At 49.3% G+C, this 25,779-nt stretch overlaps 1 protein-coding gene across 1 annotated transcript in view; it reads left to right on the forward strand.

The window, feature by feature from the left end:
- Positions 1–3,497: 3,497 nt before the first annotated feature.
- Positions 3,498–25,779, forward strand: part of znf385d (zinc finger protein 385D) — a gene marked incomplete at its 3' end in the record, with an annotated part of 49,504 nt that continues 27,222 nt past the window's right edge. Inside the window, exons 1-2 of the mRNA XM_080004931.1 lie at positions 3,498–3,822; positions 11,861–12,003. Coding sequence (XP_079861057.1) covers positions 3,798–3,822; positions 11,861–12,003 — 168 coding nt within the window. The 5' untranslated portion in view covers positions 3,498–3,797. The remainder of the gene's footprint in view (positions 3,823–11,860; positions 12,004–25,779) is intronic.

The raw sequence follows: 25,779 nt of genomic DNA on the forward strand, positions 1-25,779 counted from the left end.
TCCAAAATATTATGCAAATTGGATTGAACTGTCATAAACATTACATTTTTTGTTTTTCAGTTAAACTCATGGATGGTATTGTGTCTCAGGGCTCTTTGGATCACTGCAATCAATCTCAGACACCTGTGATAATTAGTTTTCCAGGTGAGCCCGATTAAAGGAAAACTACTTAAGAAGGACGTTCCACATTATTAAGCAGCCACAGGTTTCAAGCAATATCAGAAAGAAAAAGGATCTGTCTGCTGCCGAAAAGCGTCAAATAGTGCAATGCCTTGGACGAGGTATGAAAACATTAGATATTTCACGAAAACCTAAGCGTGATCATCGTACTGTGAAGAGATTTGCTGCTGATTCAGAGCACAGACGGGTTGGTGCAGATAAAGGCAGAATGAGGAAGGTTTCTCCCAGACAAATTCATCGGAATAAGAGAGCAGCTGCTAAAATGCCGTTACAAAGCAGCAAACAGGTATTTGAAGCTGCTGGTGCCTCTGGAGTCCCGCGAACCTGAAGGTGTAGGATCCTCCAGAGGCAGTTGTGCATAAACCTGCTATTGGGCCCCCCCGAACCAATGCTCACAAGCAGAAACGGTTGCAAGGGGCCCAGAAATACATGAAGACTCATTTTCAAACAGTCTTGTTGACTGATGAGTCCCGTGCAACCCTGGATGGTGCGGATGGATGGAGTAGTGGATGGTTGGTGGATGGCCACCATGTCCCAACGAGGCTGCGACGTCAGCAAGGAGGTGATGGAGTCATGTTTTGGGCCGGAATCATGGGGAGAGAGCTGGTGGGCCCCTTTAGGGTCCCTGAAGGTGTGGTAAGGACCTTGGCAAAGTATAGAGAGTTTGTGACTGAGCACTTTCTTCCATGGTACTAAAAGAAGAACCGTGCCTTCCATGGCAAAACCATCTTCATGCCTGACAATGCACCATCTCATGCTGCAAAGAATACCTCTGTGTCATTGGCTGCTATGGGCATAAAAGCAGAGAAACTCATGGTGTGGCCTCCATCCTCCCCTGACCTCAACCCTATTGAGAACCTTTGGAGCATCCTCAAGCAAAAGGTCTATGAGGGTGGGAGGCAGTTGGCATCAAAACAGCAGCTCTGGGAGGCTGTTCTGACGTCCTGCAAAGAAATTCAAGCAGAAACTCTCCAAAAACTCACAAGTTCAATGGAGGCAAGAACTGTGAAGGTGATATCAAAGAAGGCTCCCATGTTAACATGTAACTTGGCCTGTTAAGATGTTTTTGATTGAAACAGCTTTTGATATCAGTAAATATTACCTCCTAATGCTGCAAATTCAACAAATGACCATTTTCAGTTCTTTACAACCTACAAAATGTTTTGAAACTCAGTTGTGCATAATCATTTGGAACAGTGCATTTTGAGTTTTTTTATTTTTGAAAAAAATACTGTTATCATTGGGAGGTTTGTTCAATAACATTTGAATTATACCCTAATGGTTGATGACTTGAAAATTATACTGACTGTCATTTGCATCGACTATTTAGGAAAATCAGAGAAAAATATCATTTGCATAATAATTTGGTACGCGGTGTAGTATCGCAGGGATCTGTTGGTTTCTTCACCAGGTTTGAGACAGCTGTTCACTATCAGGACAGCTCCCTTTGTAGCCCAGACTTCCTCCTTTGTACAGTTTACCTCCTTGGCGAGAGAGAGAGAGAGAGAGAGAGAGAGAGAGAGAGAGAGAGAGAGAGAGAGAGAGAGAGAGAGAGGGAGAGAGAGAGAGAGAGAGGAGAAAAGAAAAAGATCACAGCTACCACAGGAAAATCACAGCTTAACAACGAAGGAATCATCCTGGACCGAGCACAGCACCTCCCCAACACCCCGTACACTCCTGAAAGGGTCCCAAAGGGTCAGTTTGTAAAACTCAAACTCCACCCTGAGGCGGGTATACTGACCCCTGCTGACCCCGCACAGCGTTCCTTCTGCTTTTCCAAATGGCCAGCTTGGCCACCCCCAAAACAGTGTTCACCTGGACATGGACGGATGTGTTTGACACAGTGTAAACAGGACCGACGATAAAGAGTTTGAAGGAGAAGCTCTCCCCCAGACCCCGAACCCACCGCTCCAGTAGCCCGAACACGGGAGAGAGAGAGAGAGAGAGAGAGAGAGAGGGAGAGAATAATGAAGTAAAATAAATGAGCGAGTAAGTGAGTGATATTAATATGCATGTAAACAGGCCACTCAGAGTGTTTACGTGCATATTAATATTATTATTACTACTAAGTATACTAATGCTGCTACCGGCGATGACGTCGGAGCGCTGGCTTCATTATCAAAACAGCTCAGCTCAGTTGCGTTGGAACATCCAGGTGCGTGCGAAGCGTGGTCTCACTGCAGCGCAGCTCAGCAGCTGGACGTCTGCACTTTGATAAACACGGAGGATCGTCAGAAAACGCTGCAAAGGCGTCCAAGTGAAATGAGCGACTGAGCGGAAATTAATCGGGTTTCTATGAGCGCAATTTCGAATGTGCTTTATTTCCAAACTCGCACGGCGCCGTTTGCACGACCCCTTTTGAATTACCACAAAGTGACTATTATGGGATTGTTTGTTTAAAACATGCTCAGTTATGGAATGAGGGAAAGGTTTAGTGAGCAGAGAAGAATGATTATGATATACAGTATAGTACAGTATATACAGCATAGATAGAGAGAGGGGGTGAGAGAGAGAGAGAGAGAGAGAGGAGAGAGAGAGAGAGGAGAAAACAAGATAACAAGAAAACGGTGAGAAAAGAACGACTGCCTGCAGCGAATGTCTAAGAGATGAAAACATTGTAAGGATAGCAGAGAGAGAGAGAGAGAGAGAGAGAGAGAGAGAGAGAGAGAGAGAGAGAGAGAGAGAGAGAGAGAGAGAAAGGCGAAAGAAAGCACAAGTGAGAGCCAAGGGAGAGTGGAGTAACAGTCAGAATAAAAGAAGAAAAAAAAAGGAGAATGAGTGAACTGGAGACCGAAGCAGGGGGAGGGAGAGGGCGAGATAGAGGGAGCGGGAAAGGGAGATAGAGGGAGAGGAAGAGAGAGTGCGAGGGAGAAGGGAATAGGATCAAATCGAGGCGAGACGGCGGGGAAAGAAAAAGCCTTGCTTGACACGGAGTGGAGATGAGACACCTATACAGAGAGAGGGACTGAGAGAGAGGGAGCGAGAGAGAGAGAGAGAGAGAGGGCGCGAGAGAGAGAGAGCGCGAGAGAGAGAGAGGGCAAGAGAGAGAGAGATAGAGAGAGGGCGAGAGAGAGAGGGGGAAGAGAAAGAGCAATGCATTTGTAAAGAAGCCGTCGCTGCTGGAAAATGTAGATAGACACCTCGGAGAGACGAGAAGCAGAGAGAGGAGCAAGTGTGCGGAGGGCTGCACAGACAGGGAGAGGGGAGAGGGCGAGGAGGAGGGGAGGAGGAGGAGGAGGGCTGGAGGGGAGGGGAGAAAGGCAAGGGAGAGGGAGTGAGAGAGAGAGAGAGAGAGATAGATTGAGGCGAAGGGAAAAGCCACTACGGAGGTATACACAGACAGCGGAGTGGAGCGTGCATGCACACTGGCTGACTGTCGACAACGCTCTGGGATTGAACCCTGCGCACTTGGACACACACACACACACGCGCGCGCGCGCACACACGCACACGCGCGCACACACACACACACACACACACACACACACACACACACACACACACACACACACACACACCCTAAGGAGTACATGGACATGCCCAGGCTGCAGTGTGGGGACGCACGGACACTGGCAGGGCACCAGAGAGGACGCACGGAGCCCCATGCCTGAGAAGACATGGAGAGCAGCAGCATGTTTTTTGGTGAGTGTTTGTTGGTTGTTGGGCACGGGTGTTTTTTTTTATTTCTTTTGGGCTCCTTTTGAACGTGGACATGCAGGATAAATAAATAAATACATACATAAATACATAAATAAATAAATAAATACATATATTTAAAAACATTTATTTATTTGTATATATAGTTATATATATATTTATATATTTATATATATACAGTATATATATCTATACAGTATACATTTATATCTATACAATATATATATATACACACACACACACACACACACACACATACACACAACAGTTAATGTGTCCCACTTTGATTTATTTCTTCAGGATTGTAAGAGCTGGTTTCCATTAAAACAGAGTGTGGAGTTCTCTCACTTTCAGCTGATTTGTGTGAAGCCTAGGCGTGTGTGTGTGTGTGTGTGTGTGTGTGTGTGTGTGTGTGTGTGTGTGTGTGTGTGTGTGTGTGTGTGTGTGTGGTTGCGTGCGTGTGTGAGAGAGTGCACCCTTTTGCACGTGTGCTTAGTTATGGTCGTACCAATACAAGCGAGTGTGGATTCCGCTCTTTGCAAAGAAAATGCACGTGCACCGAGCGCCTGTTGTACTGTAGAAGGTGTAGATGCCAAAAAGATGGATTGCTGAGCTGCGGCCGCTTTTAAGGCGAAAGAGCGTGAAGTCGCACACTTAGCTGACCTGACACTGATGGATAGCACCCTAACCTTAACCCTAAACCAAAAACCCAATATTTTATACGCGCACATGTACTGTTTGCACACTACAAATTTTCAAAGCCATCGCATTCCCCTTTATTTGGCCGAATCCCAAAATCTGAGCGACTCCGAGCTCCGGAATCCGTTGAGGCTGTTTCTGTTTCTGCAGATTTACAGGTTTATGGGAGAGGAAGTCCAACTGGGATCTGGGTTCGCCGGTGGCCCTCACCATTACAGCCACTTGGAAATCCCTCGTAGGATATTGGAGTGGATGGTTGCGACGGTTGGAGGGGCGGAGGGGGGGGTGTCGCAAGGCTCCTTCCATTAGTTTGATGGCGATGAGACAAGAGGGAGGGCTGAGAAAGACTTACTGCGCGAGTGGCTCCGCTTGAAGTGCTCTTCACACGGCTGGCTTACAGTCACATTGCAGGAATAATTACACAGGGATCTGGAGTTCTGAGTGCGTCAAAGGGAAAGCGTGGGGGAGAGAGAGGGGGGGGGGGGGCGGGGTGTTGAGGTGGGTGTGATTTGTTCAATGAAGAAGTCTCTCTCTCTCTCTCGCTCTTATTGTTATTATTATTATTATTATTATTATTATTATTATTTTATTTTTTTATTCCCAGAGGATTAACAGTGAGCTGGAATTACAGAGCGTGGCATGTTGTAAGAGTGAGAAGGATTTTGTCTGCTCTGCTGCTGTGTGGAGGGGGGGAGAAATGGGGGGAGGAGGAGGAAGAATAGGAGGAAGAGGAGGAGGGGGTTAATGAATAAGCCCCCAGGTGCAGTGATGGCATCAAATAATAATAATAATAATAATTTATTATTATTATTATTATTATTATTATATATACAGTATTGTCTGGTTGGTGAAGCGCAGGGCAATTCAATTACATTCTCTTGGTGACAAGATTTTGAACTCGTTACCGTCTTCGGGTTCCTAGAAATTTACTTGATTTTTCTTTCTTGAAACAGAATAATACAGTGCACAATCACCCAAAGAATACAAACAAAATCATACCCACATTATTCTCTCATATCGTTCAATCCTTCTGCCTAGCCAGATGTAAAAAAACAACGTTTGTTTTTTTAAAACATTTCTTTCATCCAACGGCATTTCTCACATTAATCAAACCGCGAACAAGATGCATTTTGGGACTTTACTTATCAATACTGGGCTCGACACTAAAGTTTGGAAGCGGTTGCCAAGTTGGCGAGCACGCATCAGCTGTTGAGGCCAAGGCTGAAAAAATGATTGCTGAATTTGAATCACGTTATAATTGAATGGTAATGATCCCATATAATTATAAACTCATTTTATCAACGAAAATTATAATTATGGACACATTTTTTTAGGGGACGTTTCTTAACGTACAGAGCTTTACGGCACACACAAACACAGACATGCACACACACACACACATATATATATATATATATATATATATATATATATATATATATATATATAATTATATTATATATTTATATATATAATATAATATTATATATATAATATTATATATATAATATATATATATATATATATATTTTTTTTTTATTATTATTATATATTTTTTTAACATATGAAAAGTGGTTGACAACGGGGCAACCAGACTGCACAAGATGGTTGACAATGTCCCAAATCTGGTTGCCCAACTATGCAACCTTTATTTTGTATATATGTTTCCCCACTTGGCCCTGTGTTTCCCAGCTAAATAACAGATGCGTAACATGCCTCTGAGCATTTGAAAATGTCCAGTAGTTTGACAGAAAGTGAGTGGTGGCAATTGGCAGAACAACAGGGAACACTGTTTTCGTTTAGAACCCATGTTTTAACTTTCTTATTTAAAGCACCGATTGACGAGCGCGGGGGGGGGGGGTGCACATCTGGCTCAATACGCTTGGTGTGGATTTTGAGAACAGCCCAGTTCTACACCGACACATGTGTGGCACGCTGTAGTTTGAATGATAATCACTGTGGACTGACCATGGAATCTGTTTGTGTTTTGTGTACATTTCTGTCAAGGGCCATAAAGACCAGGAGCTCCTGTTGGGGAAAAGTTTACGTTGCGAAAACGAGGGGAGTCGTTTTTCCACCGGCTAACATTCAGCGTAGAAACAGACGGGAAAACGGCAAAAAGAAAAGGGCAGAAAAGGGCATCGTTCACTCCCTTTTTTTTAATTTTTTATTTTTTTTTTCTCGTCGGAATCCGAGCTTTGAACACGCGCACGCACGCAGATCTGGAACGTTAGAAACGCAGATTCCACCTCCAAAAACAAACCGTGGCCCCGTACCCCGGACCCTCCGTGCAGCCACATCGCGGTGAAAGTCTCTTCGCTCGCGGATGAAGTCGCGCCGTACGACCCTTGACCTCTATGAAATCTAACATTAAGGGGGCGATAAAAAAGAAAAAGAAGAAGAATACCCACGACAATGCAAGCTAGATGAGAGGGAATGACCTCTAGTTTAAGCCCGTCTAGGTGGAGCATTAAGAGCACCATCACTCAGCCGGCTAAAGCGCTCTTTAGTGCGGGTTGCAATCACACAGGCCATTAGTGGGTTTTTCTTTTTCCTTTTTTTTTTTTTTTTTTTTTTTTTTTTCAAATTTTAAGTCCAAGGCCCGGCGCTAATGTATGTGCTGCCTCGGAGTTTAACACGACGCTAACGTCTCTTTGGTTAACCTCAGCGTACACAGTGCACGGGAAGTGATTGTTGGACGACATTCTGAGACAGCTGTGTTTACGAGTGCGCCAAAGGCATGACAACAGCAAGAGCCGCGCTACCCCGCGCACACGTGTGTGTAAGTGTGTGTGTGTGTGTGTGTATGTGTGTGTGTGTGTGTGTGTGTGTGGGGGGGGGGGGCTGGAGCCCAATGCAAGCCGCGTGTCATGCGCTCATGGGGGTTTCTGGAATTCGGTAGAGAAGCAAAAAAACACAACCCTTAAACAGAGTCCTTTTTCACCGGAGGTTAATTGGAAAGTCTGTGAATGTCTTAAAAACACCCTCCGTGCGCGCTTTGTTCATTTTAATTGGGGTGACGTGACTTTAATCCCCTTTGTCCCCGCGGTTAAAAGGGAATATAACTGATCCCGGCTCCTATTTGGGGTCAGGGAACACAATCAGCGAACTCCCGGCAAACACGGCGGCGCGGGACACTTCTGGATTGTCATCGGCATACGCAACGACATCTTCCATTGAACCCGGCACTTATCTAATAATTGGATTTGTATTTGCCGAGGGAAATGAGAAGCGCCTGGACGCCGCTCCTCCCCGCGACGGCCGCCTTCTCTGGCTGCGTGCCACTCGGCCTCTCCGGACGGATCTTATCCGGGAGGGTTCGGGACGCGCCGGGCGCCGGGGAGGTGGAGGTGAAGGAGAGCGGCAGGAGGCGATTAATTATTTAACGTGGCTCCGGCGTCCTCCAGACATTTTTACTCTCGCTCTCCTCTCGATGCGCGGACGCACGAGTAAAAACGCTTGAGCCGAGATAAGTGATTTTTTTTTTTTTTCCACCCACCCCCACCCGAGTGGAGGATACCTTTAGAGTCCACTGTGGCACGGGCGGAGTGTGTCCTCCATGTTGCAGGAGCTTGTTTTTAATGCTGTTTGTGTATTGGAGCATTAAATGGGGGGAATGGGAAAGGCCGGCAGCATTGATGATGGGATGTTTCATGGATAATTCAGCGGTCGCTGCTCGGGAAGTCGCTGGATATAATCTTCCCGTTGCAGTGTTTTGCTGTTTGATACGTTTGCATGTCAGGATCATTGCATCAGCACCAAATCGTAGCCATAACGACAAAGAAGGGTTACATACACCTTATGCAACCAAAACGACTTAGAAGGGTTACATATACCATATGCTGCGTCTTTCCAACTGGGGCAGCATAAATACATTCATATGTTTGGAGATCTAAAATATTAAAACTGATATTAAAACTATAAAACCGATTTCAAGAAGGACACAGCCATAGGTTGGAAGTTAGTATTCAAAAAATATAAGTCATAATAACGAAACAATCACTTGCTAATATATCATCCAATCGTATATTTGCAATATATTGCCGAATTTTGCAATTATTGCCACTTTTTCCCCCAAACAAGTATTTTGCATCTGATATATTTTGCAATATTTTCTTGTCACTTAACATATGTGGAGCCCTTCCATATATTGAAATGCTTTTTTGACCACGGAAGCTCAAAGCGAGCGGCAGTTTAAGGAGTTTTGTATCGAGGCGATGGACGTGTAGAGGCAAGTCCTCGACAAAACTTCCAAATCGCTTCAAGTCTGCCTCGAAGGACGGTGCCTGCACGGCAACAACAACAAAAAAAAAACATCAGCGAAAGACGGAAAAATCCTCCCGCTACCAGACATTCTGATGCACGTTTGCAGCTCTGCGTCCGGACTGCTTGCCTTGCGCCCCCCCCACCACCCCCGCCCTCTTATCGCTGTTTCTAATGACCGTGACCCGCTCACCGTTTTCGGGAACGGGACTCTCTCCCCCTCCCCCCCCCCCAAAAAAAATCGCCGGCCTGGGCCAGCTGGACTCCCGTGCCCACCTGAGCTCCCAGCGCTGACGTTGGCGCCCGTGAATCCCGTTGCCGGAGTCAGGCGCTAATGTTTCCCAGCCCGGCGTACGTCGAGCACCGGCACCTCCCGCCACCGAGGACGCCATCTGTGCCGGGGACCGTACGGTGACCGCTTCTGGGAGGGAGCGTGGCGGGCTGCGGCCGTGGCGCCGCCTGTGGTGCCGCGGTCCCGACAGGCGATTAAAATAGCCATGTTGCTCTCGTGCGAGGAGGGAAGGGGGGGCGGGAGGGAGGGAGGGAGGGAGGGAGGGATTTTTTTATTTTTATTTTTTGTCCATTTTCAAGCCAAGCTCTCTCCTCGTGCACTGGAGCCGGTGATGACAAACGACCGGGCCCATGAGAGCTGAAACACTAACCCTCTGAGTCAGTCTTCCAGCCTGGAATGTGCCCTTGTGTTCGGACACGTCGGCGGGATAGTTATTGTTAATTTGCCATTCCCAGCAAGAGGAAACTGGAAATGAATCACCTGTTTCTCCCTCGCCCGAAATAACGTGGAGGTTGAGGAGGACGGGCCCCGGAGGGTCTCTGGAGAGAGAGAGAGAGAGAGAGAGAGAGAGAGAGAGAGAGAGAGGAGAGAGGGTGTCGACGCGGTGTGCGGCAAAACGAGAAACGAGGGGACATTCACGTCCACGCAGCGCTGTCGCTCTGCCGTCGAACAAAAGCAACCGCGAGTGCGAGGTGGCGGGCTGAGAAAGTCACATACTCACAGTTGCCATGACACCCGTTTTTTTTTTTTTTTTTGTTGTTTTTTTGTCCCTATCCATCACGGCGTGCCACATTTTCACCAGGCGCTCAAATGTTTTCCCTTCCACCACCCCCCCCTCAAAGAAAAAGAGATCCCTGCGCGCCATTTGTCGCTCCTCAGCCCGTTGGAGGATAATCCCCCCCTTCAGGCCTAAAGTTTTATGGATCTGCTGTGACTCTGCATGTCGTACTGTCGGATGGGGCTCGGGCGGGCGGGATTTGGATTTTAGATTTGGATTTGGCTCGTCCGCGACGTTGTTCCTGCCTGACGTCAGGTGGGATGACGGCCGCCGACGAGCCTCGACGGGGCAAAGCCACGCGGAGTGCCTCCCCCTTCCGACAGATGGCGGCGCCCCGGCGGCGGCGGCGGCGACGGCAGAGTGGCGGCGGACGACAGATCGGGAGAGGCGCTGCGGGACGGCTACAAGAAAGGCGGTGGCGCGTTGTCTCTTCTTAATTTTTTGGGTCGGTTTTGCACGGTCACTTGCGCTTTTTTTATTTACTCCTTACCGCCGCCACGGGACCGAAACGTGGCAGACCTTGCCTTTATTTGTCTCATGCCGGGGGTTTAGTGCCGGTATCTGGCAGGGCTTTAGTGTGCAGGCATGCTGGCCCAGAGTTCCACCGTTGTTAAATGTGCTGCGATTATTAAAAAAAAAAAAATTGGAAAAAAAAACTCCCTCTGGTTCTCATTACAGTTTTGCGAAATGGCTTCTTTAATCCCTAATGTTTTGGAAAGCTGCGATGGTTTTCTCTACGTTTTTTTTTTTTTTTTTTTTTCATTTCATCCCCGTGTTGAAATCGGGCCTCCGCTGGTTCCAATTCGTGGTTCATAAAGCGCTCCGCTGGCGTGGCTTACACATAAGACAATAAAAGTGAAGTATTTACTTTTTGTTTTTACAAGATCTCTGTGTCACAGGCCCCGTTTTGTCATTGACTCATCCCATGAGCACGTCTCCATCTCGAGACCGCCGCGGAGGAGGAGGTGGTTTCAGAGGAAAAACACTTGTGTGGATCGGCGGGTCGCCTAAAACAAAGCGGCCGCCGCGAGCGCGCTCGTTTGTTTTGGATGTGATCGCGCGGACAGGAAGTTCACGCAACGTGGGTCCGGCCAGGATATTGAGAGCCGGAGCGACAGCAGGACAATGTTTTTATTACGCGCCGGCCAGGAAAGGCCGCCGCCGAGACGGGTGACATCACGCTGGAGCGCGTCCCCGCCGGTTCCGAGGCCGCTCGCTCGCCTCGATCCGTACGTTGGATCGGGGCGAGCGAGGGGGGAGGCTGCCGGGGCAACGGCGCGTGGAAGCGGCGCAAGCAGGAATGCGGGAACGGAGGAGTTGGCGTTGGTCCCAGCACGCTTCCCATACCGGCGTATATGTTTATTACTCTCTTCGTTTTTGCGGCGCTCTTCGCTCCGCGGCCCCAAATACAATTTCCTGTCTCACCCGTGTCGTAGCCCTCCGTCATGAGCGCACGAACACGCTGATTTCCAGTTCTTATTTAATCTTTATGGGACCCGTTAAGGCAACAACCGATGTATACAGTATAAATAGAACGCTATAACATTTAAATAAGAACTCGAATAACATTTTCATTTAGATGAGGCAACAAAAAAAAGCCTGGTGCATAAACTGCAGTAGATGGAATTCTACGATTCTGAGAAAACCTGTTTCTGTAACGGTGCACTGCTGAATGTAAAAAAAGTATGTTATACTTTATAGCCGTCATCAAATTTAAGATCACCCTTTTTTTCCTCATATTCCAAAGCATTATTCTTTACGGTATACTGTATGTCCTCATCACATGACAAGAGAGCCGGGAATCTGTGGACGTGGACACCTTGACGTGCCGTTCTCACCCAGGGGAGAACGGCACATCACTGGAAACTTACCATCGGTCGGGAATCGACCCGTTTCGGTCGGGGCGCCGTGCTCTGTAACCGGGAGGGCTCCAGTGATCTTTTCCCGAGACAAGAGATTTTAACGCGACCTCTCGACCGTTCTCTTCACAGGCAACACGTGTCAGAACGGCCTCCTGCATGCGCTGATGCGACCGGCCCTGCCCGCCGCCCAGCCCTCGCTGGGGCTCAAGCGGTTCCTCCCCTTCCCCCTGGACGCAGCCTCAGCGGTCAACCTCTTCCCAGGATTCAATGCGGTGAGTGAGGCCCCCCGCGGCGCCGCCCCACCCCCCTGCCCAGCCCCAGGTCATGTGACACAAAGTCGATCCAGGTCACATCTTTGAAGGATGGTTTTTCTTGCCTCGTATGGTTTTGGCCTGACGCCAGAGAATGCGGCGCTGACTGTGGAGGAGGAAGGAGTCTGAGGCTTTTCCGGGTGTTTTGAGTTCACAGTTACGGCAAAAAACCCCGCGGAAATAAATAAATAAATGGGGTAAGAAAATATTATTTTTTTAAATAAGCTGAGATATCAACATTGTTACCTCCCAATAAATAACAAGCGTCAACATTTATTTTAGACTGGTAAAATTGGTAAAAATGAATAAAAAAAATCCATTTTAATAAAAAATGAGGGAACTGTGTACCAGAGCAGAACTGTGAGGTTGGATGTTTCCACCAGCGTTTTAAATAAATGATGTAAACCGAACCTTAGAAAATTGAGTTTGCAACCGGTGAGGCGCTGGTTCTTCATCCCAAGTCACTTAACGGGACTCGATATAAATATATATTGATTTTCTCTTCAAAGGTGAAAAGAAATAATGAAGAAAATATGCCGGCTCAGGTTGTTCGGCGCGGTGAGGTAATCGAAAACAAATAAACCGATAAAACAACGGGGAATCAGAAATAGAAGACAAAACCAAAAGAAAAAAAAAACAAAAAACAGGGGGCTCGATTCGACTCGAGGGGAACTGTGGCAGATAAAAGTTTAAAGGCTCTCGGTCTTTGCCTTTTGAATTACGGTGGGATGGCTCAATTTAAAGTCTGCTGGAAAGCAGAACGCTGAAATATGGAACACAGCTGGACCGAGAGAGAGAGACAGAGAGAGTGAGACACACACACACACACACACACACACACACACACACACACACACACACACACACACACACACACACACAACGCAGGGAAACAGCAGGGACATGAGAGGACAAGGCTCAGATAACCCGTTCAAAGCCAGATTGTTTCAGGAATGAGTTCCATGAGAAAGTTCAGGCCGCTTGCATCCCACTTCTCACCCGCTAATCTGTATTTAACAGACTTTTCCGCAGATAATGAGTAATGCACTGGGAAGCCTCCAAATTGAGGAAAGCTGATACTGGATTAACAGAAAGTAATCACCTCTGTCTCCCTCTTCTTTCTCTCACACGCACACGCACACACACACACACACACACGCACACACGCACACACACGCACACACACACACACACACACAGACGCGTGCGCGCGCACACACACACACGCGCGCGGTTCTCCCGCCTTCAATCTCCCGCTGTGTGTCGCGGTCGATCTCTCTCTCCTTCCATCAGCTTTTCGGCACCTCCCTCTCGCGGCGTCTCTCCTCATTATTCTCCGAGCGCGTGTCTTCCTTAATGACTGGGGGAAGCGAGCGCCTGCGGGGAAAAGCGACAGGGTTCCACGCGGACACAAGCGAGCCCCCCGCCGCAACGGTTCATTTAAAAAAATGTTCCCCCCGATGTATCTAGCTGTTGTCGTCCGCCTCCGCCGCCGGCGCTACACGCATTTCTCTGGGCGGACGGTGGGAGGGCGCCGGGCGGCCTCGTCCCGGCGCGGGGACTGGAGCGCAGGGGCCCTCCAGGCCGCTCGCTTTACGCCCACGAGCCGCGGCTCTTTTCGCCGCTAATGGCGCACGAGACGTCTTTCTTGCTCTCTGCGGGGAAATGAGAAATGGAACGAAAAAAGCAGTTGATTTACGGGTTTGGGTTTGAAGCCGGTTTCCATCTCCCTCCGCGCTCCTCCTAAAGAGGGATATCGCCCCATCCACCAGGATGAGGTCAGATCGTACTTACGTGCCCCGGAGGCACAATAAACATTTACGCTCCCTGAAAATACTAAAAAAAAAATAAAATAATAATTGTCATATAGAAAACGATGACCGTAATCTTTCCATTGATCCGGTGTCCCGTACCCCGGCCAGATCCTGTCGCTTTGGACGTGTTTGTTCCATCACAATGAAATGGATGAAACGTGAAACCAGCCCTACACCTCTGTTTAAGCATGCAGGGATAGTGTTTTGGAATCTCTCTCCCTCTCACTCTCTCTCTCTTTCTCCCTCCCCCCCCACCTCTGTCCCTCTCTCTCCCTCTCTCCCTCTCACTCTCTCCCTCTCTCTCTCTTTCCCTCTCCCCCCCCCTCTCTCTCTCTTTCCCTCTCTCTCTCTCTCTCTCTCTCAAGTTTCTGCTGATGTTTCTTACTGAAAAAAAAGGAACTTTAAAAGTCAAAGTCTCTCTCCCCCTCCCCCCCTCTCTGTCTCTCTCCCTCTCTCTCTCTCTCTCTCTCTTCCTCTCTTCCCCTCTCTCTCTCCCTCTCTCCCCCTCTCTCTCTCTCTCTCTCTCTCTCGCTCGCTCGCTCGTCGGCCTTTTGCACGATCTTGTTTGGAGCTCGGTGACTGGCACTATTAGTGTGTCCTGAGGGGGGTGAGGGCATCTCACTGCATTCTCCTTTTATTGGCCCCTGTCAGGTTGGCCCCCGACACACAGAAAACGCGGCTTTTCGGGGGGGGGGGGGGGATTCAGCCACGATTCACTTTTAACCGCACACGGCCCCGGCTTAATGGAGCCGTTTGATTTGTATTTATTTTAGTTTTGTTATTTTTCTTTCCCTGTCCGTCCCGTCCCCGTACCGCTCGCTCGTCTTAAACCCTAACATGTCTCTTGAAGTGATTGATAATTTTTTTCGCTTTTACGCGAAAGCTCAAGGTCTCAAGCCCTTGACGGGGGGCTGCGCAAGCTGGAAAGGCGGGCCCCGTTCAACCCCAAATAAGCAGCCCGCGTTCACCCTCGCTCAGCCTCATTGAGACTGAGCGGCTCCAGCCCTTTAATCCGTCTCCTCCCGCCTCCAGGCTTTTTTTGCTTGGAGGGGTCTCTCTCGTCGCCCTCGCCCTCTCGTAATTGACAACACGTGAGAATTGGCTTCAGAACTTGAACTTGAGATAATGCGCGGGATTCGATTAGTAACCCCCCCCCCCCCCCCCCCTTTTTTATTTTTTTTTCATGTTTCGGAGAAGAATTTAAGGGGGAAGCAGGCGGGAGGGGGGTCTGGAGAGGGACTTTAAAACAACTCAGCGAGAGATTTCCAGCGGACGTCGTTTCGGCAGGGATGGAAGCCATGCCGAGGAAGTCTCCGTTCAAGCCCGTTCAAACGTCCCACCCCCCCCTGCGTGTTTTCCCCCGCGCGAAAAATGTTTCAGGCCGGATTTGTCAGTGGCACCATTTTCCTGTCGGGTCACGTCCAAAAAAAAAAAAAAAGACACGGACAACCCTGAAAAAAACGGAGCTGATCCCCGGCGTCGTTTTTTTTTCGGAGCCTGGCGGGCCACCTTGGCGTCCCCTGTGTCAGCGCGGGCTCGCCTTGACGTGATGCATGGACGCTCCGAAAATAGCACATTGCGAGTACCACGGTAGCTCAGCGGGCCAAAAGAACAGCGACGTCCGCGGTTTGAGGCCGACACATGGTGTTTCCTGGCGGGCGCTCTCCGGCTTTCCGTCCGCCGTCCTTAGAAGCCGCGGGAGGAAGCGAGATGATGACAATTTTCTATATATACAGTGATTGCAATTGTTACAAACGCTCGTCACCGGGGCCGGATTGGCCCGCGAGATGGGACATGGCAAACTGTGCCGGGTAAGTGATGTTACCTCATCGCTGAAAACATCTTGCAAACAGCTGTTGTTCAGAGCCACTCATGCGTCCCTCACTTTTTCTGTCCCCTCCCCCCCCGTACAAGAACACGTTGCGACGGGAAAAGCCAACCCCGGGAACGGCGCCGCTTTGCTCCGACGGCGGTCGCTGATGTCGGCGAAAATATCCAACCATCTCAAAACAGGAGATGGGGGGGGCGATTCCGATTCCGATTCCCCCGATTCCGATTCCGATCACCCCCCCCATCCTGCCAAGATAAACCGCCGCCGTGGGGGGGGGGGGGGGTTAGCTCGAGAGTGAAGGTCTCGGTCCGCGGCTGAGCCGAAACAGACTGAGATGAAATGAACCCGACAAGACGGATTCCAACCCGACATGGCATTAACTCGGATACGGATCAGGGAATTTCCAGGAGCCGGAGATAGGGGGAGAATAAATGGAGCAGGGAGGCAAAGCCTAAACGGGCGGGGGGCAAAGCAGAGACAGGCCTTGTTGTGTCTTGCAGGTGAGCTTTGGGGAGTGGAACGATGGGGGGGGGCTCGCTCCGGCCCCTGAGAACGAACGGCACCTACCGCGGCCGGTGTCGGCGCGGGTCTCGGAGGGACAACACAAAGTTCAATTCACTAGGCAGGAAACGGGGAGGCAGTCGATCTGGTGCGGCCGGGAAAAAATTGCTTGGCGGCTCGCGCGTGGGCGAGTGACACATGGGCCTGAGCCTGCGTTCCGTCGGCCATCACCGCTCATTTTGGGTCCGATCCCCCCCCCCCCCACCACCGCTTGATGCTTGTATCAATATCCCTAATGGAAACGCAAAGAAACACAGCTCGACAGTCTGTTTGCGTTTAGGTTTCGCTTGCGCTCCGCCGGATAAACAAAGGATTCGGTCCTGACGTGGTGCGTACTAACCATTAACAAATAAAGAACAAAGCCTGAGTCAGAGGGGGGTCGGGCGGGGGGGGGGATGTTTTCGCCAAAGTCCCGTTTGATTTACCACTGCCCCGTAAACATCTAATGCGTCCTATAAACCGCGTCCCCCCCGGAGGAATGCAGGGAACCCGCAAACGGAGGAGCAGAGGATCAAAAGGACAAGGAGGGGTGGTGATGGGGGTGGGACCACCTCGGTGCCAGCCCCCCCCCCCCCGGAGGGGGCTGGCACCGGGGGCCTTTTCAACCCCCGGCGTTGGCCCCGCGCTCGTCCCTGCGTGTTCTCCCACGATAATATTTCACTCCCTCTGGACGTCGGCCAGCGGAGCGCTCTCCGGCGGAATGCGGCGATAATAGCGGCGAGCTCAAGAGGGATCTTTTTTTTTATGGAAGCTCTCAGGGCGATGGGGGCGCCGATAGCCACCCCTTGAACCCCCCCCCCCCCCTCCGCTGGAGCGTTGGGTGAAACGGCGCTCGAACGCCGTGAGATAAAGTGTTTTGCGCCTGGACCGAACGGGAGGGTGAAAAAGCGATTTGTATCTGTTTCTTAGTTTGGCTTGGAAGCCATTTTGAGCGTTTCACACTCGAGGAGCTTGAATGGGAGCGAGGAGTGAGAGATGGGAGATGTGTCTCTCGCTCTCTCTCTCTCTCTCTCTGTGTTGTTGCCATGTGTGTGCAAGGCAATGACAATATGTCAGCGGTAACCGTCCATCTGGCCGTGTTTAGGAGGAATAGCGCGCAGCTGAAAACCATCCCCGGCGCCGCATACCAGATTTAGCGCCGGTTTAGGTTTTAATTCGCCGCTGCTCCGGCTCCGTTGTTAATGTTCACACACGTCAATTGGATTAAAGCGGACGACGCGGGGTTTTTTTTTTTTCTAACACGCAAGGCCTCCGCTCCTCCATCCGTCCGCCCCTCCATACCTCCATCCCTCCCCCCATACCTCCATCCATCCCTCCATACCTCCATCCTTCCGTCCCTCCACACCTCCATCCATCCATCCCTTCATCCCTCCATGCCTCCACGCATCCATCCGCGCATCCGTTCATCCGCCCGTCCATCCGTCAGCACATCCCCTCCATAGCTGCGCGTCTGCGTGAGAGCTCAAACCCCGCGCTGTTCCATGTTTCAAAGTTAAAGTGGAACCATCTGGGAGTCAGTAACGGCGGTTTGCACCTGCAGTTCCTCCAAATTAAAAGCACACCGCTCCTCAGGAAAGAATGTGGTTTTACATGGAGACCTGGGCGGGGAGGAGGTTACTTTCAGACCGGAGACCACAGAGTGACTGATATCACACCAATAAGCCTCAGGGCCTGTGTTGCCAGGGTCTTTTTTTTTTTTTTTTGCTGCGCACCGGCCCACGATGTCCTCCCCCCAAACCCTGTAAATCCCTAGGACTGCGACGATACTTCCGCAGGTGCAGAGCTTGTAAAGCTTTATGGTATGTATTTCTCTGCTGAGCTACGGTGTGTTTCGGCTTCCCTCCACGTGAGCTTGTAACAGTGTCTGAATTATGTCCGTAAGTTCCCACAGTTACAACCCTGTGGCGGCCGCGGGACGTTCACGCTGCGGAGGGCCCGCGAGGCGGTGAAAGTCAAAACGGCAGGTCTGCTGGGTCTCGTATATCCCCCCACCAGGTCATGTGATACATCTTGTAATAACTGTGACTAGCACCGTTTCCGAGCCGTAATGGCACGGTCACGCCGCTACATCCGGCTGCGGGGGGCGGAGCCACCACCGGCGACGACCTCACGGCTTTGCGGCGGCGAGGAAAGTCGAGCGGGTCTCAACTTTATGCAAATGAGCAGCGCCGAGCGCCGGGCGACTGCCAATAGGAGGGAAGATACGCTCACAATGGCGCTGGTCCTTGAAAAATGGACGCTCAGACAACTGCATTGTTCCGATTAATTTTAATCACTTAAACTATTGATAAAAGAAGGAACACATCATTTAATGTTTCTTTAACAAGGACAATACTTTATTTGAAGGGACAGATGGGAAGATCATTTACGTCATTTTTTTCCAAGAGGTTTTTATTTTGCCAAGCAAACAAACTACACCCTTTTAGTAAAAAATAAATAGACACGGCCCCATCTATCTTTATAACGTATATTAAATATGGAAAAGGATGGAGGTTTGAAATGTTTGCAACAGCCGGCCCGTTTTTTTAGGAGGAGAATCTTACTTGGCCACACAACACTACAACACACCTGCTTTTTTGGGTGGTGGCCAGTGAAATGTGGCCTCTGCATTTCACCCATCCTGGCTTGTCCTTCCTCCAGGGGGGCCAGCCAGGAGCAGTGGGCAGTATTTGTCAACGCACCCGGGGACCTGGTACCTTGGGGGTCCTTACAGACGTTAGGTGGAGGACACCCCATGTGAGCACGGGGAGAACATGCAAACTCCACACAGAAAGGCCCCTCATTGCAAGATAACCCCCCAGAGCACGGTGCCAACAGCGTCCCAGGCGGGAATCGAACACAGGAAGAAGAAGAAAGAAGAAACAGTCTTTATTTATCACACAACACACCACACTACAACACATGCTTGCACACACACACACGCACATGATGGTGGCCGGTGAAATGGATTCTCTGCTTTTGACCCATCCTGGGTTGTCCTTCCTCCGGGGGCACAGCCAGGAGCAGTGGGCAGCATACGTAGACGCGCCCGGGGACCAGGTGATAAATGTCCATTGCTGGTCAGACAATGATGGGTGCATGTTTTTGGTGGGGGTCCTTACTGACGTGAGGTGGAGGAAACCCCATGTGAGCACGGGGAGAACATGCAAATTCCACACAGAAAGGCTCCTATTCGGGAGATAACCCACCGGAGCACGGTGCCAACAGCACCCCAGGCGGGAATTGAACCCAGGACCTTCTTGCTGTGAGGCAGCAGTGCAATACACGGCGCCACCATGCCACAATTGAACCAACACGCCCACAAACGCCAGGGCCAGAGCAAGCCCCGTCGCCCTGGCAAACGAATGGGACACACCGCCTCCCCTCCACATCACTCCTTAGTGCACAATTTAAAATGTGCATTGCTTACTCAGCAAGCTCTACAAAGTTAAATCGATTCCAAGATAAGCAAATGGAAGATTAGTAAGTTTATGGAGCTGCGGGGAGCCTGTGGGCAAAGCGCTGAGGAGAGGGGCGCGCCTCGCCTCTGCGCCGTAATGTCTGCAGGAGGCTCATGCATTTTTCTCCCCGAGGGCATCGATTTGGGGGAGTGCAATAGATGGCCCAACTCCTCAGGCACCCCCCTCATTACAAAGGCATCAGTCGTGTTTGATATTCATGGTTGGATATTAGGAGAAGATAAATCGCTTAATCTCAGTTTTCATTGAACCCTGTCATGAGTGAGGCACCCTCCGCTGTCCTGTGGGTGTTGACGAAGAACTTTGATAGTATGATGGATTAGCAATTGCCCCGCGAGGGGATTTAGCGAAAAACACTATCGAAAAAAAAAAAAAGCGCTTTGCCGCTGATTTATATGCAAAAAAAGACTTTGGGTAAAAACGATGTCGCGCTGTTCCGGGGCTTGTCATGCATTCTTGGCGTACCGCTTTTCAACGTGCTGTAGAGGGATTCACTCGAAAGTGGTCGAACACATTCTGCGGAGGCATACGAGCCTAGGCAGACATTAGATATTGTGCATCCGTGACATCGACATTCTCTCTCCGCAAAAGCTTTCCTCTCCGGTCTAACAACGGCCTGCGCAGTAATATCGGGCCCATTATCGGCAGAGTAACACGAGCCGTGATCGTGGGGCTGTGATTGCGCCCGGGGTCGGAGGCGCGGGAGAGCCGGGCGCACCGGGGTTACAAGGGGCTGCGTTTTGGACATTTTTATCCTATCATCTCGGAGGAGCCGGTGACAGAGTGCGAGCCCGCAAAGTCCCTCCAGGGGGGAGAGGGGTGGGGAGGGGAGAGGGGTGAGAGGAGGGAGACCATTGTGAGGTGGGTCGACCCCCCCCCCTCCGGTTCAATATTTCATTCTGATGGAACCCAACGGTTTTCCAGGGGTCAGCGGTGAAAAAGCAATGAGAAAATCCCGAGGCAGCATTCATACCTGAGGAAAGAAACGTTATCTGTGAGAGCAGCCTGGGAGGAAGCAGAGGAAGTGGGGACATGGAAGGGAGGATTAGAAGAAGACAAGAGGGGATGGAGGAAATTGATGGGAGGGTGGATGGAAAAGGAGAAATGAAGAAGGAGAAAGTATTGTGTTAGAGAAACTGGCTCCCCCGAGATACAGAGGAAACTTGATCTAAAACACGCCTGTCCGGATATGCATTTTATTTCTCGTCTTCAACAGTCAAAGTCACCAAAGAAATTTGAGGTTGAGAACCACCATTTTGGCTTTTCTGTGGCAAGGTTGGAAGCTGCTCTGTTGGAGAGGTTGTTCCCTTTCATTTGCAAACGACCTTTGGACAAAAACACACACACACACACACACACACACACACACACACACACACACACACACACACACACACACACACACACACACACACACACACACACACACACACACACACACACACACACACACACACACACACACACACACGTTGTGGTTGCTGGGTGGGGATGGAGGACATGGATATTCAGGGCGCAGAATGGTGAAGGTCATGGAAGAATCCTGCTCTCCTCAAGATGGAGCAGCATGAGGAGGACCCAGAAGATATAATAAATACTATTAAATAATTACATATAATAATGAAAAATATTATAATAATGTTCCATTAGTTCCTATCTACTGCTTTACCTTGTGGTGATGCATTTTTCTTTCATGGCAAATACAATTAAATTTGTTTTTACATTTATTTTTTTAAATACCATGAATAATGTTTTCAAAAACACGAAAACTCTGTACGTCTTGTCAGTGATTTGGCGGTCCACTTGCAGTACACGCACGGACCACCAGGGGACTGAGACCCCACATTTTGAGAATCGCTGATGTATCTAACGTTATTTTCGACACTGTTACTGTTATAAAACGAGCCTTTTGCACCTGCAATTGTACAATTATATGAGTTTCTACCATGTAAGTTACACTATCTAACCTGTACCCTGTTCCCCTGACCCTAGGATATGAAGGAACGATCATGACGCCCTTAACGACGCTTTTCCTGCAAATAAATCACTTATTAAATCCCCAGCATTTGCTTGTTGTTTTGACAAGAAAGGTTACTAAATGCGCCAACGAAATTTGACGTAGAACTGACAGACGGTTCCGAATCACCCTTTGGCTGCTGGAACAAATGATGCAAAAGTAAAGTAACGGAACAGCAGGGCTTCGCTGAGGGCGTCGCTGATTTGCCGCGGGCGGGAGTTGACGGCGAGGCAACAGACGCCACTGCCACCTATGTGACGGCAAATTCCCCATTTCTCTGGGTGCGGAGGACTTGTTAATAATAATAACTTGTTTGTTTGTTGCTCGCCGGATGTCCACCTGCTGTTCTAAAGTAAAGTCATTTTCTCTGCTCAGAGGCGCGCTCCTGGGTTCCCCCCTGTTTTTAATGGAATATAAAGCCCCGTCTCTTGAGTTCCAGGCTGCCACAGGTCGTCCTTATTGACTGTAGGAAGAATGGGACTGTATGTGTGTGTGTGTGTGTGTGTGTGCGTGTGTGCATGCGTGTGTGTGTGTATTTGAATGTGTGTGTGCGTGCATGAGTGTTTGTGTGTGTGTGTGTGTGTGTGTGTGTGTGTGTGTGTGTGTGTGTGTGTGTGTGTGTGTGTGTGTGTGTGTGTGTGCCGGTGGGGTTAAAAGAAGAGATAGGGGAAGAAAAGGTTTGTGGGAAGGCTGAGAGGGGTAGGGAGAGCGAGAGAGAGAGAGAGAGAGAACACACACACAAAGAGGGATGGAGAGAGACACGGGGATGGGTGGCGTGGGCAGGAGGCGGGAGGGAGACAGACAGGGAAGGAGGGAGAGCGGGAGGGAGAGGGAGACAGACAAAAGGAGGGGGGGAGATAGAGAGAGAGAGAGAGAGAGAGAGAGAGAGAGAGAGAGAGAGGCTGGTGGGGGAGGAGGAGGGGGGAGGCCAAGCAAAGCAACAAAGCTCTGCCTTCACTTTCAATAAGCAGTACTCAGTGGCACAGAAAGCTTTTTGCATCCATTTGGTGCACACAGAGCCTCCACGCTCGCTTCCCAGCGTCTCCCTGGCCTCCATCACGGCGCAGCCAGGCTTATTCAAAACGACGACAAGGGCGCGCGGGAAACAAACGCCGCGGCATTACGTCAGCGGAGGGAAAGGGGGAAACACACACACACACGCTTGCACACGCACACACACATGCACACATGCATGAGCACTTAAAAAACACTGGATCCCAAATCTTTTCCAGTTGTCACTTGTTTTGCGGTGAAGCCCGCTGGAGCGAGCGGCCACCGCCTCTTTTTAATCAATGTAATAATTCTCACTCTCAATCCAAATTTTGGCCAGCCAGAACCTGCTGGGGCAAAGATACACGATAAAAAATAAAATATAATAATAATAATTATGCTAATAATAATAATAATAATAATGCTAATAATAATAATAATAATAATAATAATAATATTCGTGCCTATTTTAATGAATTTGAATCAATATTTTTGTCTTTGGCTTTAAATGGTTGAAAAACCAATGTGGAGAAAGTACAATTATATATATTTCCTATATTTATATGTATTTCTTATATTCATATACAATTTTACTTTGGTTTTGTATAGAAGTTTTTTTTTTTTACGGCTACTTTTAACTACTTTGAAAACACTAGTTTGCACCATCCTGCATCTTGTTTACTGTAATCCACTAATAGGCCTGGCTGGCGGCAGCCCTGCTCCACAGGCTCTCTGGTTCCAGTGTCCCACCATCTCAACTCAAACAGCATCCACCAAGATTAAAAAGACTTTCTCGAAAAAGGGACTTTGAAGAGGGAAGCTGTAGTTTGGATTAAAAAAATATATATATCTTTACTAATTCAGATAAATCTGCTGGAATATAGAATGATGAAGATTAAAAGAGGGCCTTCGTGGCTCTTACTCAAAGCAGAACCAGTGTGTGAATCTCCCCATTAAGTGGAGCGCTCAGCAGCGGAATGTCTTCATTCCTTGTTTTTTCCTCTCCGCCACCTTATCATTCAAAACCCACCTCCTCCCTTATTTCTTTCCTGTCCGTCTGATTAATTATACCCATTATCCTGCACATAATTGCCCACCTTGGAATATGATTCAAAACAAATACATCATTTAGCATTCTGTGTAATGGCACGTATTCAACATTGTCGACAAAACGCAGAAAAGGGCTTTTGTTCGGGGGAGAAAAAAATAGAAAAAATAAAAAGGAAGAAGAAGCCACGGTTCGGGTTGGGGTGTCATTTTCTCCCCGTGAAAAACTGCAGTGACATCACATTTTGGGTGATCACTCTCTTTTTCATGACCGGCTAATCCTGCTTCCAGACAACCTCCGCCCATGTAAGAAGCCTCCATTTGTTAGCGTTTGATGTGTCGTTTTTTATCTTTTAAGGACATCTGCGAGGGGCTGTTTTCTCGCCCATCCCCAACCCCGTTGCTAATTCTAAATATATACACTAATCTAATTCTTCTACCCCTGCTGGAAAAGTTTGCGGTGCTGGTGGCTGATGGGGGCTTAACTTAGTGGGTCAAGAAATGGAGGTGATTGGGGGAGGCACGGGGGGGCGGGGGGTTACGGGGAGGAGGCACTGGGGGAGGCACGGAGGGAGGCACGGAGGGAGGCACGGGGGCAGAGGCTTGCATCTGACAGGTCATTCATTCTACTTTAGTTAATGGTAAGAGAGTCTGGTGGCTGAGAATGGAAATCTCTGCAGCGCTGCCTCATAGACCGGTCTCTGTCTCTTTCTGCCCCGGAGGGTGTACATAGAAGGAGATGGAGAAGGAGATGGATAGATGGATGGATTGATAGATAGATAGATATAATTATAGATAGATAGACAGACATAAATAGATAGATAGACAGACAGACAGACAGACAGACAGACAGACAGACAGACAGACAGACAGACAGACAGATAGATAGATAGATAGATAGATAGATAGATAGATAGATAGATAGATAGATAGATAGATAGATAGATAGATAGATAGATAGATAGATAGATAGATAGAAACCTGAAAGAATATTCCCTTCCCTTCTGTATTCACGTCTTAGTCCGTTTTAAGCCTTTTTTCGTCAATTGATAGATAATCAGAACATGAAGGTGTTTGTGCATGTCATTCAGTCAGACAGAGACATGCTTCCACTCTGGCTACCGACAGAATGCAGCTGAACCCAGTCCAATAAATAACGATCCATCCTCACACCATTACACAAATTGCTGTTGCGTGGACTTATCGAGGACTTTAAAAGCAATTTCAGTTCACTTGCTTTTAGAAGCGGTTGCCAAGCCGTGCAACCGGGCATCGGCTTTTTGGCTGCCAAGAATGACAAGATGGTCGCTGAATTTTAATCATTTGATAATTGAGTGACGATCAATAGATAGATAAATAGGTCTTAGATCATCTTTAGTAATTATTCTCAATTATTCTACTGCAGTTGCTGCATTTACATTGCAATGGGTTTAATGCAGTAAATTAAACTACTTCCTGCTCCTGCCTGCAAGGGGCGTCCTGACTCTAACCCTTGTCATTTACAGTTTCTAAACACACAGTATATCACACTATTATATGTCCACGACGGCCCTGATGTGGTTGCCTGGGGCAACCGGGGAACCGTTAATGTCGAGCTCGGCCACCATTTCGGCCTGATGCCTGGCTTGTTACATCGCATGTGGTTTAAATATCGCCCGCCCACCCCCACCCTCCACAACCTGAGGAGACGGACCTGGGGTCTCTCCTCCTCTTCGTCATCTTCCTCCGCCCCGCGAGGAGGGAGGCAGGGAGGGAGGGAGGGAGGCTGGGCCCGGCCCGGCCGCTCCCGGCACCCCGCCCGTCACTGTCTCGTCCTGTCACATTATCCGCTGCCGCGCGTCCGCGGCTGTCGCTTCGCTGAACTTGGAGACGGACGGACCTTCTGTAGGTTGTCAGATAGCATCCCGTAAATGACCCCCCCCCCTTGCCCCCCCTCCAACCGCCATCACCCCCTCAACCCCGCCCGTCCAGCCGTCGGCACGGGCTGACGGGCGTCCCTGACGAGAGTCAGACTGGAGC

The sequence above is a fragment of the Zeus faber genome (assembly GCF_960531495.2).
Source record: "Zeus faber genome assembly, chromosome: 8".
Taxonomy (NCBI): Eukaryota; Metazoa; Chordata; class Actinopteri; order Zeiformes; family Zeidae; genus Zeus; species Zeus faber.